The sequence below is a fragment of the Palaemon carinicauda genome, chromosome 17, assembly GCF_036898095.1.
Source record: "Palaemon carinicauda isolate YSFRI2023 chromosome 17, ASM3689809v2, whole genome shotgun sequence".
NCBI lineage: Eukaryota > Metazoa > Arthropoda > Malacostraca > Decapoda > Palaemonidae > Palaemon > Palaemon carinicauda.
This window is the reverse complement of record NC_090741.1, coordinates 72,813,740-72,829,227: the sequence shown is the minus strand read 5'-3', so window position 1 is coordinate 72,829,227 and position 15,488 is coordinate 72,813,740. Positions and strand designations below refer to the sequence as shown.

The 15,488-nt window shown below is 34.2% G+C and overlaps 1 protein-coding gene across 4 annotated transcripts in view; it reads left to right on the top strand.

Annotated features, from left to right (window-relative positions):
* Window positions 1–2,238: 2,238 nt before the first annotated feature.
* LOC137656867 (sodium/calcium exchanger 1-like) overlaps window positions 2,239–15,488 on the top strand; it is a 25,974-nt gene continuing 12,724 nt past the window's right edge. For 2 of the 4 annotated variants that reach the window (XM_068391234.1, XM_068391233.1), the window contains exons 1-4: window positions 2,240–2,361; window positions 3,512–3,648; window positions 11,065–11,164; window positions 14,880–15,005. In XM_068391234.1, the coding sequence (XP_068247335.1) occupies window positions 3,553–3,648; window positions 11,065–11,164; window positions 14,880–15,005 (322 nt within the window). In that variant the 5' untranslated portion in view covers window positions 2,240–2,361; window positions 3,512–3,552. Of the gene's footprint in view, window positions 2,362–3,511; window positions 3,649–11,064; window positions 11,165–14,879; window positions 15,006–15,488 lie in introns of all 4 variants that reach the window. The other 2 variants (XM_068391235.1, XM_068391231.1) reach the window with 2 other exon arrangements.

Below are 15,488 nucleotides of genomic sequence, written 5' to 3'. Positions count from 1 at the left end.
ACACAATCATACGAATATGCATTTACACAAGTCCGAAATCTGTTTCAACTATAACTTGAGGTCTCTCTCTCTCTCTCTCTCTCTCTCTCTCTCTCTCTCTCTCTCTCTCATATACACATCTAGCTATAAGAAACTTCCATAGACAACATCGAAAAATAGCCAAGGCTTTTACTTTTTGTGGTCCTTTACAACTAAAACGTCAATTTAAAACTATTTTCCTACATCAATACCAATCGCACATTCTTTTCGTGAGACAATATGAAGCCGGTAAACTAGCGACAAAACATACACACAAGTATGGGTGATAGATGGTCTTAATAGAAAGGCTTCAGATACTGTTGAAAATTGTCCAAACAATAAATAAACTTGGCTAAAACTAAACATGAGAACTAAATCATCGATTTTTAAATTGTAAACAGAATGCTCAAAACAAGTTTTTACAGATTTCAGAACCTTGGAGTATGTTTTCTGGAAGTAAATACTTAAGAGTTTTCTGATTATACATTGGCATTAAATTGTATTTAGTAGATACTGGATTAATATTTGTGAAGGGAATAATTACAAGAGTGGTTAAAGCATGAGTGAGAGATAATGTTTCAAAGAAATATAAAAGGGTGCCGTACCTAAGGAAATGGAATCACAGTTGAGATTTCAGATAAAATAAGTTAGAAATAATATTATACCAAAGAGAGAAACGTTAAACAAATTTAGATTTTATGAAATTAAAGAGATACTCTCTAGTTGACAGTTGGTGATCGTAATCAAGTACGTAAATTAGGTAAAAATAAAACACGAATGGCCTCGGTAGGTATTTGATGTGTTTTATTAAAACCTTGATTATTTTGATCAGAATTATATTTCAAAACAACAATTGTCGTTACGGGAACTACGATATATATTTTTAATATCTTAAACACCGTTCAGTACAACTTGGTAGTTCAATAACTTCGTATACGAATTATGTGATAAGCGATTCTCAACAATCAAATATCATAACTAAGAGCAAGATTTAATTGTAAATAAACTAAATTATTCTTCTATTATGCCAATAAAACCTCAGTGTTAACTAAAATATGAAAACAATATTGTGTTATGTAAAATGTCCTCGTTAATTTACTCTGCTTACGATAAAAATAAAAATCATGCCATGAATAACCCAAGCTTATGGTACAATAACTTCCAAGACTTGTGTCGCCTGCTGTGGTGCTTCTGACAGAAATAACCACCCTGACAATATTCTTAGAATCTGAGAGAAACTGGGAGTGAACTCTCTTTGATAATATAGTACAGCCTCATAGCAAAATTCAATCTTAACTAATGCTTTTTCCAGAAAATTTGATGATGAAATCACAAGAAATATTTGTAACTGTTATCTCTTTTCGTCAAATATAAATGCTTCGTAACTGCCTCTCAGATTCAAAGATGCAATATATGCTGTAATTTAAGTAGATATAAATGTATACTCAGTAGTCCCCTCCAAAAGGGCCAAACCTGCAGCATCACGTTCGGGATGGATTTAAAAAGAGTCGTGGTCCCAATAAGGGAAAAATTACATGAATGATGCTTACATGGCGTTTTCAGTGCCTCTAACTTGCCTTACATGTAACAAATGTTGCTACACTATACCATCCCCACAAGCAAAGACTGTTCCCATACATGTTTATGTGGTACTACAAGGTGCACCTGATAATACACTATACTCGTTATACAAAACATGCACTATCAACTACTGCCCTTATCAAGTGCCTTATTATTTATTGACCATAATAAAAAGATTCTTCATGTCTAGCACAGGATAAGATGGGCACCTTGTAACTTATTACAAATGACAGACATATAAGCATATGTTGCAAATGATGAGTACTCTCACCATTTGTCACACTGATAAACAGCACATTAAAGGGAATCCTTTAATGTGCCGATGACGGCCACTTCATTGTACGTATACCTAACTTGTACCCTCTTGCTCTTTGGATATGACAGGCAACACTTGTCCTTTGCTACAGATGACACACGGCTTATCATTTGTTACCTATGACAAGCTCTTCGTCATTTATTACACGACACATTTTTCAAAGACAGCCTGATATCTGATGCAATGCCAGGAAGCCCTAGTAATTTAGACTGCCATGCCAGAGTTTTGCATGTTTGCATGTCCAACCTTGAATGTTTTTCCTCTTCCATTTTTCCTCTCTATCTAAGCACCATCCTCTTTGGTCTAGGTAAGACATATTTCTGGTATTTTGTTCTCTAATCTTTGTGATGAATTTTTGAAATGTTATTTTTTTCTTCCGTAATTCCATGCAGAAACTCCAACACCCGAAGAAAATCCCAAACCACTAAAAGAAGATATCATTATTGGTAATTACTTTCGAAGAAACATCTTAATCCTTTTCATAGTTAATCTGGGTGTGAAATTATCATCATTATTATAATGTTATCCAATCATTCACCTCTGAATCTTCCTTCTAGGGTTTGCACTACCTGACTCTGTGTGTGTGTGTCATCATTGCTATAATGTTGTTATCCAACCAATCCCTTCAAATCTTCCTTCCATTGGACTTGCACTGTTTGATTGTGTTCCTATTAAGTGTTGCTCAAGTGTGTCATACTTGGGGTTTGTCTTAACAGTGTGCTGAATGCTTTAGATAGTTTTAATTGTAATTTTGAAGTAGGTTATAGCTGGAAACTATTCTATAAGAATGTTCGAGGGTAAATAACAAGAGACCCTTTAATTTTTGTAGTGATAAGATCCTACCCGTAGCCACTCCTTTTGAAAATATGTCAAGCTCAGGTAAAAATTTTGAGCACTGACCTAAATATTCAGTTACCCTCTACAAAACATAAGGTGCTATATGAATTCACTTGCAAGTTTTATCTTTTGTTTTATAATACAATGTCTTATATTTGAAAAAAAAAGAATCTGCATCTGTGCATCTGGACATCTTCACTGGAGCTAAATATTCAGAAGCACACTTTAATTCCTTACCTTTAATTAGATTTTTTCCCAAATTAGCTTAGATTTATTTCACACTTCATTTTTGCCCTTATCTCTCAGCACTTGAAGATCATCTCTTTATTATCCTTTAATTGCATCCTAAAGAACTATTTAGGATTATAACCAAAAACTAGGGATCCAGATGGTGAGCCTCTAAACCCCCAAATACTTTTCATATTTAAGAGGGTCATTGCAATAAGTAAATACATGGTTGCCTGAATATGACACTTTCAAATTCACTCAATTCACATCTTAAATATCACTATTAGCAAAATGAAAATATCCACACATACTGAAACCTGATAATATCCCATTGCCTTCTTACTCGTAAATATGTAATTGATTTAGCCAGTTAAAACTGGGTATAAAATAAAAAAAAGCCAAATTTTACACACAAAAATGTCAACCTAGAGATATCAAATTAATTTAAGGACACACTGGATCCCAAAATAACCAACTTTTCCAAACCAACTAAGATAAAACCAGTTTTTAATCCAAGCTCCACCGTTGCAGATGAAACAGGATTCGAGTTTGCCCAAAAGGGCTCTGAAGAGATGACTGAGGAGGAGAAGATCGCTCTTCTTGGTAAACCCAAGCTCGGCAATGCTACTCGTGCCCAGATCAGGATTAAGGAGAACAAAGAATATAAGGTTAGTATTTCTTTCTTTATCTATAGAAGTAAACCAATCATATATGTCAAAAATATTGCCGATTAACGTGGATGCTGCAACGCATTAGTATTGGAGGATACCACGAATTCTATGCCTGTCTCTCCTACCAATTTCCAGACAGTCTAACGGCATGCAAAAGTGCCCCCATGAAAAGAAAAAAAATGGTGTCCCTCGCCACTTTCGTCTGTCTGAACATCTTGAAAATGTTTTAAAAGACAAAACCGGTCGGGACCATTTCCTCTATTTTTTGTATTAAATATCTCTTGTTCATTTAGATTACCGATATTTCGGTCGTTAGGAAAGAAGCTAATTCTCAATACACATAGACTTCAATCACTGTTATAAAGAGTTCTTTGGTAAATCTAAAAATTCTACAAAGGAATCAGTAATACACTTTGAACGTTATAGTTATTACATCAAACAGGGATTGTTCCATCACTGATTTTTGCTCCTTGAACGTTTAAATTGTATATCACCTGTGCAAATCAATTTACTTGCAATATCAAATACTTTTGACAGCCACATAAAGAAATCAAAGCATATTCATCAAAATTAATTAGCTCCAGGTTATAAATAATACTTAACGGATAAGAAATGAAATGTCTATAAAAAAAAATTCTTTGACGACAAACCACGCTTTTAGAGCATTAAAATCTTGCATTTACTTACAGTGCTAGAAATCCATACTTAAACTTTCCTGCTACTACGTGAAACACTTGTAAAAGATTTTCATTACACATAAAAAAAGGACTTAATAGTACAACGGTATTTGTTTACAAGACCAAGCTCTCCATATACTGCCAAATTGTGCAAAGCTATTGTTTTTCTCTAATACTTTTTGATAATTTAAAACAATTCGCCACATGGGAAACTAGGTAAAATTATAGAAAAATTATTATAAAAAAAATAAAAAAATAAGTCTGGTTTCCTCACTAAACGACCTGGGACTGATATTGTCAATATAGTCAACCAAACAGAAGCTCATGATGTCAGCGTACATTTGATATATATTCATATATATATATATATATATATATATATATATATATATATATATATATATATATATATATATATATATATATATATACACACACACATATCAAAGCATGTCCTTTGACAGGGGCCGAGTCCGGAGGAAAATAAATGGTCTGTGCCACAATCATACCTAAACAGGTAAATTGTTAATAAATTTTGCCAAAAGATTAACCGCTTGACAATACTTTCTAAAAATCGCAGAGATAACAGATGATTATTATTACTAAAAGGGAGAAGATTAACTAGCTCAATGAATCACACTTAACTCTTCCAGAGTTGTTCGAATAACGTCTAGAAGATTCTTGAGGCACCATCCAATCCAAGGATCAGAACGTATTATACAGTATATATATATATATATATATATATATATATATATATATATATATATATATATATATATAATAGAAGATTTAAATAGAGAAGGCGGAAATGTATGACTGAAAATGAATATGAGTAAAATTAACATAATTTACAATGAAAATGCAGAAAACTAACAAGGGTTATGAACGGCTTTCTACAGATTTTTAGTAAATATATACACTTAGGAGAGACAGTAAGAGTTTCCCCATGACACGAGAACTAAATTGAAAAAAGAATAAGAATGCGATGGAGAGCTTTCGTTAAACAAAATGAGATTATGAAACGTAAAATGTCACTTATGCATCAGAAACTTAGAGCCCTACTAAAGCCTTAGAACATAAGCTAGTTATAATTTAAAAAGCTATAGTAAAGAATAACGATGGGAATAACACTAAGAGACATAAAAGAACAACATTGGATTCCAAAGCAAACTAAAGTAGAGAATATTCTAACATACAAGAAAAAGAAAGAGACATGGGAAGGACATATAATAAGAATGACAAATAATAGATGGACGAGGAGAGTAACAGAATAACAGAATGGGTCTCTAAAGATTGCAAAAGGAGCAGCAGAAGGAAGAGAAGACTATGGATTGACGAGCTAAAACTAATTTGCGGGTATAGACTGGTATAAAAAGACCATAAACAGACATGTGAAGAAGGACATGTCTTGCAGTGGACTAGCAGCGGTTGATGATTATTTACATATATACATATATATATACATATATATATATATATATATATATATATATATATATATATATGTGTGTGTGTGTGTGTGTATAAATACATACATACATACATGCATACACACATTATATATATAAATATATATATATCAGATGTCATAAACTTTTTCTTATTTTTTAAACTCGGAACACCCAGTGGATTATGTCAAAATTACGTCTAGCTTAATTCTCTATCGAGCAAGATATTCCATGAATCCGTACAACAGTACAAAAGATTATAAGTCACAAAAAAAATTATCCAGTCATGACATATTCTTCAAAATTAATATATTTCTAACCCCTCTAAAAAAATTTCCTATGATAAGAAGTATTAAGTAAACTAGTTCATAACAATATTTCTATGTCCATTAACAAGTGAAAGTGAGAGAAACTGGTAATTTAGAGAGGAAGCTAGTAAAAGAAAATTTTGTTGGGATTGCAAGTGATGTGTGTGGCAAGAAGATTGTTGGAAGCAGCATATGGAGGGGTAGTGAATGGTGGAATGAAGGAGTGAAGGTAAAAGTGGAAGAGAAAAAGAAGGCCTTTGAAGAATGGCTGCAGAGTAATGGTGTAGAGAAGTATGAAAGATATAGAGAGAAAAATGTGGAAGTAAAACGCAAGGTAACTGAGGCCAAGAGGGCGGCTGACCTGAAGTGGGGTCAGGGATTGGGCCGTTCATATGAAGAGAATAAGAAGTTTTGGAAAGAAGTGAAGAGAGTAAGGAAGGCTGGTTCGAGAATTGAAGAGACAGTGAAAGATGGGAATGGAAGGTTATTAAAAGGAGAAGAGGCAAGGAAAAGGTGGGTAGAATATTTTGAAAGTTAACTGAATGTTGAGGATAATAGGGAGGCAGATATAATTGCTGTTGCAGGTGTTGAGGTACCAGTGATGGGAGATGAGAATGAGAGAGATTACAAGAGAGGAAGTGAGGAGCGCACTAGATGAAACAAGAGTAGGAAAAGCACCTGGTATAGATGATGTGAGAACTGAGATGATAAAGGAAGGAAGGGGTGTGACTGTACTTGAATGGTTGGTGAGATTATTTAATATGTATTTCATGTTGTCAATGGTACCAGTAGATTGGGTTTGTGTGTGTATTGTACCACTATATAAGGGCAAGGGAGATGTGCACGAGTGTTATAATTCAAGGGGTATTAGTTTGTTGAGTGGGGTTGGAAAAGTGTATGGTAGAGTACTGATTAATAGGATTAAGGATAAAACAGAGAATGCAATCTTAGAATTACAGGGTGGTTAAGAAGAGGTAGGGGATGTATGAATCAGATTTTTACAATTAGGCAGATATGCGAGCAATATTTAGCAAAAGGTAAGGTGGTGTATGTTGCGTTTATGGATCTGGAGAATGCGTATGATAGAGTTGATAGGGAAGCGACGTGGAATGTGATGAGGCTATATGGAATTGGTGGAAGGTTATTATAAGGAGTGAAATGTTTCTACAAAGGTAGTAAAGCGTGTGTTAGGATAGAAAATATTGGTTTCCAGTGAGAGTAGGGCTGTGACAGGGATGTGTGATGTCACCATGGTTACCTAACTTGTATGTTGATGGAGTGGTGATAGAGGTGACTACTCCAGAGCTTGGACGAGGATTGAAACTGACGGACGAGAATGATCATGAATGGGAGGTAAATCAGTTGCTGTTTGTGGATGATACTGTACTGGTTGCAGACTTGGAAGAGAAGCTTGACCGATTAGTGACAGAATTTGTAAGGGTATGTGAGAGAAGGAAGTTGAGAGTTAATGTTGGTTAAGAGTAAGGTTATGAGATGTACGAGAAGAGAAGGTGGTGCGAGGTTGAATATCATGTTGAATGGAGAGTTACTTGAAGTAGATCAGTTTGAGTACTTGGGGTCTGTTGTTGCAGCAAATGGTGGAGTGGAAGCAGATGTACGTCAGAGAGTGAATGAAGGATGCAAAGTGTTGGGGGCAGAGAAGGGAACGGTAAAGAATAGAGGGTTAGGCATGAATGTAAAGAGAGTTCTGTATGAGAAAGGGATTGTACCAACTGTGATGTATGGATCGGAGTTGTGGGGAATGAAAGTGACGGAGAGACAGAAATTGAATGTGTGTGAAATGAAGTGTCTGAGGAGTATGGCTGGTGTATCTCGAGTAGATAGGGTTAGGAACGAAGTAGCGAGGGTGCGAAAAGGTGTAAGAACTGATTTAGCAGCTAGAGTGGATATGAATGTGTTGGGGTAGTTTGGTCATGTTGAGAGAATAGAAAGTGGTTGTCTGCTAAAGAAGGTGATGAATGGAAGAGTTGATGGGAGAGGTACAAGAAGACCAAGGTTTGGGTGGGTGGATGGATGGAGTGAAGAAAACTCTGGGTGATAGGAGGATAGATGTGAGAGAGGCAAGAGAGCGTGCTAGAAATAGGGATGAATGGTGAGCAATCATGACGCTGTTCCAGTAGGCCGTGCTGCTTCCTTCGGTTGCCTTGGATGATCACGGAGGTAGCAGCAGTAGGGGATTCAGCTTATGATGCTTCATCTGTGGTGAATAACGGGGGAGGTTGGGCTGTGGCACCCTAGCAGTACCAGCTGAACTCGGTTGAGTCCCTCGTCAGGCTGGGAGGAGCGTAGAGAGGAAAGGTCCCCTTTTAATTTTTTTGATATCGGCTAACCCCCAAAACTGGGGAAAGTGCCTTGGTATAAAGATAGATGTACACAATACTCGTAAACATGCGTCTATGAAGTGTTTTCTTTTTCTATTAAATCAGCAAAACCTAATGAATTGATGAAGAACATAACTGACAAAGGAGGCTTGCCCCGATTACATTTGCCTATCGCTAATAATTTTGATTGCATATTCAATCCACTGAAATTAATAGTTTTCTACAATATTAAAACACAAAGAATACGATCGCAAAAAGTCTCATGATAGAGAGAACTCATTCTCTTTGATCCTACACATTGAAGAATTAGGAATTACTGTTTCATTATTACTGTAGTTTATACTTGCAGAACCGTTTTATTTCGAAGCGTTTGTAAAAACATTTTTTAGAGCAACAGCAATACTTGAAAAATATCATCACTTTGTAATTTGGCAAATTCGAATAAAATACTAAATCTTTTTCCTTGCTTTCTTTTTTTTTAATTTTGCCTCTATCTTACAGACCGCGGTGGATAACTTGGTCTCCCAATTCTTTTGTTATGCAAAACTACCGGTAACGTGATTTTTATTACTGAATTTTATTTAGATAATGAAATTGGATTGAAATAAAAGAGTCGGCTTCCTGGGACCCCAAGAGTTTCAACTTCCCTCAGAAATATCCATCACATAGATATCCAATAATACAAGAACTTCGCAGAGATTAAATATCAAACCTATGTTGAAAGCATAAAATATAAGTACATTTCCATTTGACATTAATCTTTCACAGCAATAGACTGTACTTCAGTTCATCAATAAATAGCTAAATCTCCGAAAAATTTAAGCTGCATTACCCACTATCTCTTAATGTTAATGATTTCAGCTAGTATGATAAATGATTATCAAGTATCAAGCTTGTATTAAAATGATCAACAGGCTAAAATATGTTTGGTTCACTTAGCACACAACACTACTAAATATGGCAATATTCCATTCCATGACCCATTTCCAATTTTGTTTACTTACAAAGAATTATTTTTTATTTTCGTCTTTTAACAAGTTTTTTTTGCTTCTCAAAACATCCAAAATCCCAGGAAGCTGTCTTTAATGCCTTTTATATCTTTTCCAGTTCACTGCCTCTTCTGCTTGACCGAGAGCTCATTTGGAATTAACCAATTAAAATGTTATTTTTCGAGTTATCAGAATTAGAATTAATTTCTTACATTCAAAATACAAAACTAAACTTTGACAGACTATTATCCTGAGTACCGCGGAATTGTAAAGATGCCAAATTCGACTACACAAAAAACAACACAGAAATTAAAAATAAATTCGACCAAAGTTTCAAAACAACAAAGCATGTTATAATATATATAATATAAACCCCAATACAGTGACAATGACATTTATTTCCATGCCTTACATAACATATATTTCAATCGAATCCCAAAGGGTTCCCAATTCTGAAAAAGCTTCCATCAAGACATGGAAAAAAGGTATCAATGTAAAAAAATAAATACTTGTGATGTAAACCCGGGATGTTCTATTACTATGTTGGTAACACCATATGAAAAGTGAAGCAAATAAAATGCTTCATGATTTAAGAATTCTAAAACTTGGACCAGTTACCCTCACCTTAATAATTACAAATATTACAATTGTCCATCCTTGTGCTTTTCTCTCCAGTTTATTACTTGTCCTATCGAGATGCATCACTGATTAGACTATTTTAGTTACCTGGTCATTAAAAGTATGACTTCTATTTTGAAATAAATACTAAAAGAACCAAATGAGCTCTCTATCTCTCTCTCTTCCCTGCGTATGCTTCTATAGCGCTTCGTCGCAGTAAGTTTCTTTAAGACTAGAGTAATAACTAGAATTGATTTTGCATTACATTGCGTTCATTTTTTAGAAGATATCATTTTAAGAAATTACTTTGGCTTCACTAAATATTTTGGCAGGCCACCTGTAAGTTTTGGCAAGCCAGTTGTAGAAAACTAGTAGATGCTGAGAAAAGTACAATGAGGGTAATTCTCCTAATCAAAGCACTTTAAAAGGCTTTGGGATTCGATTAAAACATATCATCAACAATGCATGTAGAAGTGATGTACAATAAACTATTAAAGTTTTGAACAAAAAAGTGAAGATAAAATATTATCAAAGTCTCCCCATTGTTTCAAGACCGTTTACTTAAGATATGTTAACTTTTAACAAGTAAAAAAGGGGATAACAGAGATGATAACCACTGATATATACTTCGTAAATGAACAAGAAATCCAATGATACACGTAATTAAATAAAATTTATCTTCTTGTAAATGTTACATTTCATGTTAATTAGTAGAGTTTATTAAGTACAATCATAACTGAAAACCAGTGTAATTACCATGTTACATCGTAGCAAATGTATTTCTTTAACATGTACATGAATAAATGCACTGGAATTTCAGCATATGTCCACTCCCTTCAAGTCCAGTTTTCCAACTGGATTTCGGACAGACTTCAGCAAGTGATTTATACTTAATATTCCATTGTAATTACAAAATCCACCATTACATTTCTTGTAGGCAATAAGTATCCATTAAATGAAACCTTGTATCTCTTATGTCTTTGTGTAAATCTCCAACAGATTGACTAAAACTAATCTACCTTTAACAGAACATGGTTGACAAGCTGGTGAAGAAAGCTAACGCCTCTATGCTCGTTGGAACCTCATCCTGGAAGGAACAATTCTCCGAGGCTATCACCGTGCAAGCTGGTAAGTAAGGCATGTCCTCCCGAGGTACCCGCGTACTCCTATGTTACGAAATAACTACTGTTTCTTCTAAACTCAGCCATAACAACCATTCTACCCAGATTCTATAAAGTGTCTTGAATATTGTAAGCATTATCGACAAAGACTAACCCATCTAAACTAAATGTAGTACAATGCATTTTCACTTTCTGTTAAGAGAATGTAAGATATGATCGACAAGTAAAGTTGACTCACAGTTAATTAACAACCCCCCCCCCCCCCTTTCCTTCCATCATAGGTTAGACAACTTCTAGAAAATCATCTAGAACTATTAGAGAACTGATAATTATGTTTAAAATTAAATATACCTATTATCAATTGTTTAGATAAATTAACTCATAACTCTACATAAGTTTACATGAATGACATGATAAAATACTAATACAAATCAAGAAAATAATTTCAACGGAATCTGTACTAATTAATTTGAGGAAAATGTAGACTCACCTACCTAAACAAATTAAATCCTTCAGTAGATCTCACCTAGTAAATATCATAGACCAATTAATAAATAAATCACTCTTACAAAAAGTTCATGAGTCTTCACAAAAGAATGTGAATATCAACGTCTTAAAGACTGGATGAAAAGTAAACAGCCCCTGGGATGCTACGAAAACAAAGGGACAAAATATCATTCCTTAAAAGTAGATCATTCATTTTTATTTAGCTCATATAAGGAGAAAAAAAAAATCTTTAATGTAGCTAGCCTCAAAACGTCAGCATTTTTAGCTATAGTTCTGAGATTTTCATAACTAGTTAGTACTCTTCAAATAACTTAAACACTAACTTATACGACAAGAACTATAGTCCATTTCTTTTAGCGAGTCATATTTGCACCGACTCGCACCGGTGCCCTTTAAGCTCGGAAAAATTTCCTGATCGCTGATTGGTTGGACAAGATAATTCTAACCAATCAGCGACCGGGAAACTTTTCCGAGCTAAAAGGGCACCGTTGCGAGTCGGTGCAAATATGACTCGCTAAAAGAAATGGACTATAGTGGGTTCATTTGGAAACTTTAAAAGTAGAGTATTATGCACCACCCCTTTCTAATTATAGATAAAATTTTAATTTCTAAAAATATTTTCCCCCACAACTGCAAATATAGATGTACACACACTTTCAATTATTTGATGTGCATGTTGTTATGCACTTTTCATCATCATGTTTTTCCTCTGACTTACAAGAGCTGTAGTTAGAGATAATTCAAAGTAACCTAGCTCATTGACAGCAATACTATTTATAACATTTCAACTTAAATGAATTATTAAAAACATAAGTTTAAATGATTAGGAGTGAAAATAAGTTCTGATATTTTAAATGGACAAAGCGTCCCATGATTAGTAACATAAAAGAAGTGTTGTTAATGAGAGAGGTTTCTGTACCAGATCAACAACAGAGCAATTATGAAAAATTTTCAATATTATTTTCACTAGAGGAGCTACTGAATGAAAAATCTCTGGAGTCCCCAAAAAATCGTTTTGGTCAGTCCACAGAGAGCAGGGTCACACTTATCCCTTAAATGACTAGTCATTTTACAAAGGTAGCAAAGGGATTCGTCAGTCTGCTGCTGTGTGATGTAATGAAATACTTTTAAAAATGCATGCTGTAGTGTTCTGTACCTCACCCACAAAACCTGTCTTTAAAGTTAGCAGAGTATACCTAACTTTCCTATAAAGGAAAACAAACTAGAGAGAAATCCAGTGAGTTAGCTGTGTGTAAGTCATTTCAATTAATTCAAACTAATGCTCTAACAGTGCCATTCCTTCCCTTGCTTGCATCACCATACGGTGTCTGCGCTCAATGGTAGGTGAAATACAATCGTCAGTGATGTTCCAGCTACTGTCCATAGTTATTAAATTATGATTTACTTTATTGTCCATGTCTCATTTATTTTTTTCATCACCCTAGGTTTTCATGCAGCTTGACAATAAGCTGGCTGCCAACACCATCATCATCTACACTTGCACTAGAAAGTCACCAAGCTTTGCCTTAAAAAATTACTTTGATCTTTTACATAGGAGGAGTGTATCAATCATCTTAATCTTCCATACAGTAACATACTCCACAGAAGAATCCACTTCCACCTTCAGACCAAAATAAATATATATATATATGTTTTCAAAGTGTGTCCTGTACAGTACGTTTTTTTTTTTTTGTAACATATATTAATCTTCATTTTTTATTTTTGTTAATGTGATAAAGCTGTGGCCACTATGTAGCCCCTTAAGCTCAGAGTGGCTGAAAGGTAGATGTCTGCATGGTAGTAAATCAAGCTTACATGATTTTGTTTTCTTCTTTTTTCCCCGCACACGCAAACCACACATTCATTGAACGATGGTAGGTATACGGAACACATCGAATTTTTAAGGCCTCTCAAGTAGGACTAACACCCTACGCCTTCGAATTCTACCACGAAAATATTTTACCATTTACCCTTATTTTTGTAGTTATTCTGCTAATCAAATTTCCTTTGTGGATCCTTCCAATGACAGGAGAAACTCTTCTACTTGTAATGATCTGCTATTCTGATTCACAAAACGCTGTTGCCAAAGGCTTCAAGACATTTTACAATAGTTGGGTAATCTGTCTTCGTCTGAAAATCTCATGAAACACAGATTTTAGATAAAAACATTATTAAGTAACTGGATAACTCTTCGAATATAATTTCTAAATTATATAACAAAGCCTTTGTGAATCTATCAAACTCACTGTATATTGCCATATGTATTTGATCAATCTTGTAGTTACCATTCTTTCTATCCCATCTGCTACTAGTGACTAGAAAGCTTGTTCTTTCCATATATACTCATGTCAAGTCATCATTCAATTCACTAAATATCTACTAGTAGCTAAACTGGTAAGAAATAATGTAACAACTTGAAAAATATATTGTTTTATCTTTGGCATGATAGCAAACATGATGCCTAATTTCTCACTAGACTTATTTTGTGAATTTCTCGTTATCAACTACATACTATGCATGTAAATGTTCCTTCAGAAGGCACCAAAGCACACTTGGCAATGCCTATGTAGAAAATTGTCATTTCAATGTATTCTTTTAAGATGGAAACAATTTCTTTATTATCTTTTTAAATAAGCCCAAAGTAAAACAGCAATGTCAGTGTACTATTAAAACGCAACTTTCTATGTGGATTCCATTTTTTGCTGCTTCAGTATATACTTATTCAACTTCTGTATTTACAATCTGTAGAAATGATCATTTGTGTCTAGTTTCATTCTTTAGTTAATAATCCTACAAAATCTTTCAATGTATTAACAATGGCAATAAGAGAGCCACTGCTCATGATCTTTACCATGAATATGATTGTACTTAGTGTACTTCCCTTTCCTCTATAGCATCCTACCTATATCTCTATTCCCGAATGATAATTCGTCGTGTATATTTGATAATCCTTTATCAAACTGTTTTTTATTCTATTATCAATGAATGCCACTATTCAAATGCACTTGAAATGTCTAAATGATCTTAACTGCAACAATGTAAATCCAAAGGTCACATGTGTACCCACATCTCAGTCTTTAAAATTACTTCGCCATTGTATAACTTCCCTTTTGAAGTTCTGAGAAAAGTCAGGCTTTCACTCTCTGAGAGAACCTTCAGAAAAGCCATTTTGAAATAGTTTTGTTTGAAATCTAACAAATCTCCTCCCTTGGCAGGCGATGAAGGAGAAGATGGAGAGGAGGGTGAAGAAGCAGAAGAGAAGCTGCCATCCTGCATGGACTATGTTATGCACTTCGTCACTGTCATATGGAAGGTTATGTTTGCCTTCATTCCTCCAACAGGTGAGATAAAATGGTTTCTTTTCCTGTGTGCCGGATACAGATTTATTTCTAGCATTTAAAACTAAAAAGAATCTTTTCTTAATTAAGTAATTTTAGTATACTTTACAATATGAAGAGAGTAAAAGTACTTTTCAGATTATAAATACTTGTGAAAATAAAGAAAAGGGGAAAATACCAAATGAGTAACAATAAAAATAACTTAATAAATGAACAACGTACATATTGTATAGTAACAGTAAGTAGTTTTCCGGGGGAAGTAAAATGTTAGTATTTTTATCGGAAATTCAGAACTGTATCAGAACACCATGGTAGGATATTTGTTTTTCATAGTGATATCGCAGGAATAGTCTTCTCTGCATTACAGACGGTTAAAGAATTATCTTAATCTAAAATTTTTATATCAATCTTAATAAAAAACTTCATTGTTAATTCTTTTTGACAGATAGTAATAATTTTCATCTGAAATTGAGGGCACATTTTTTT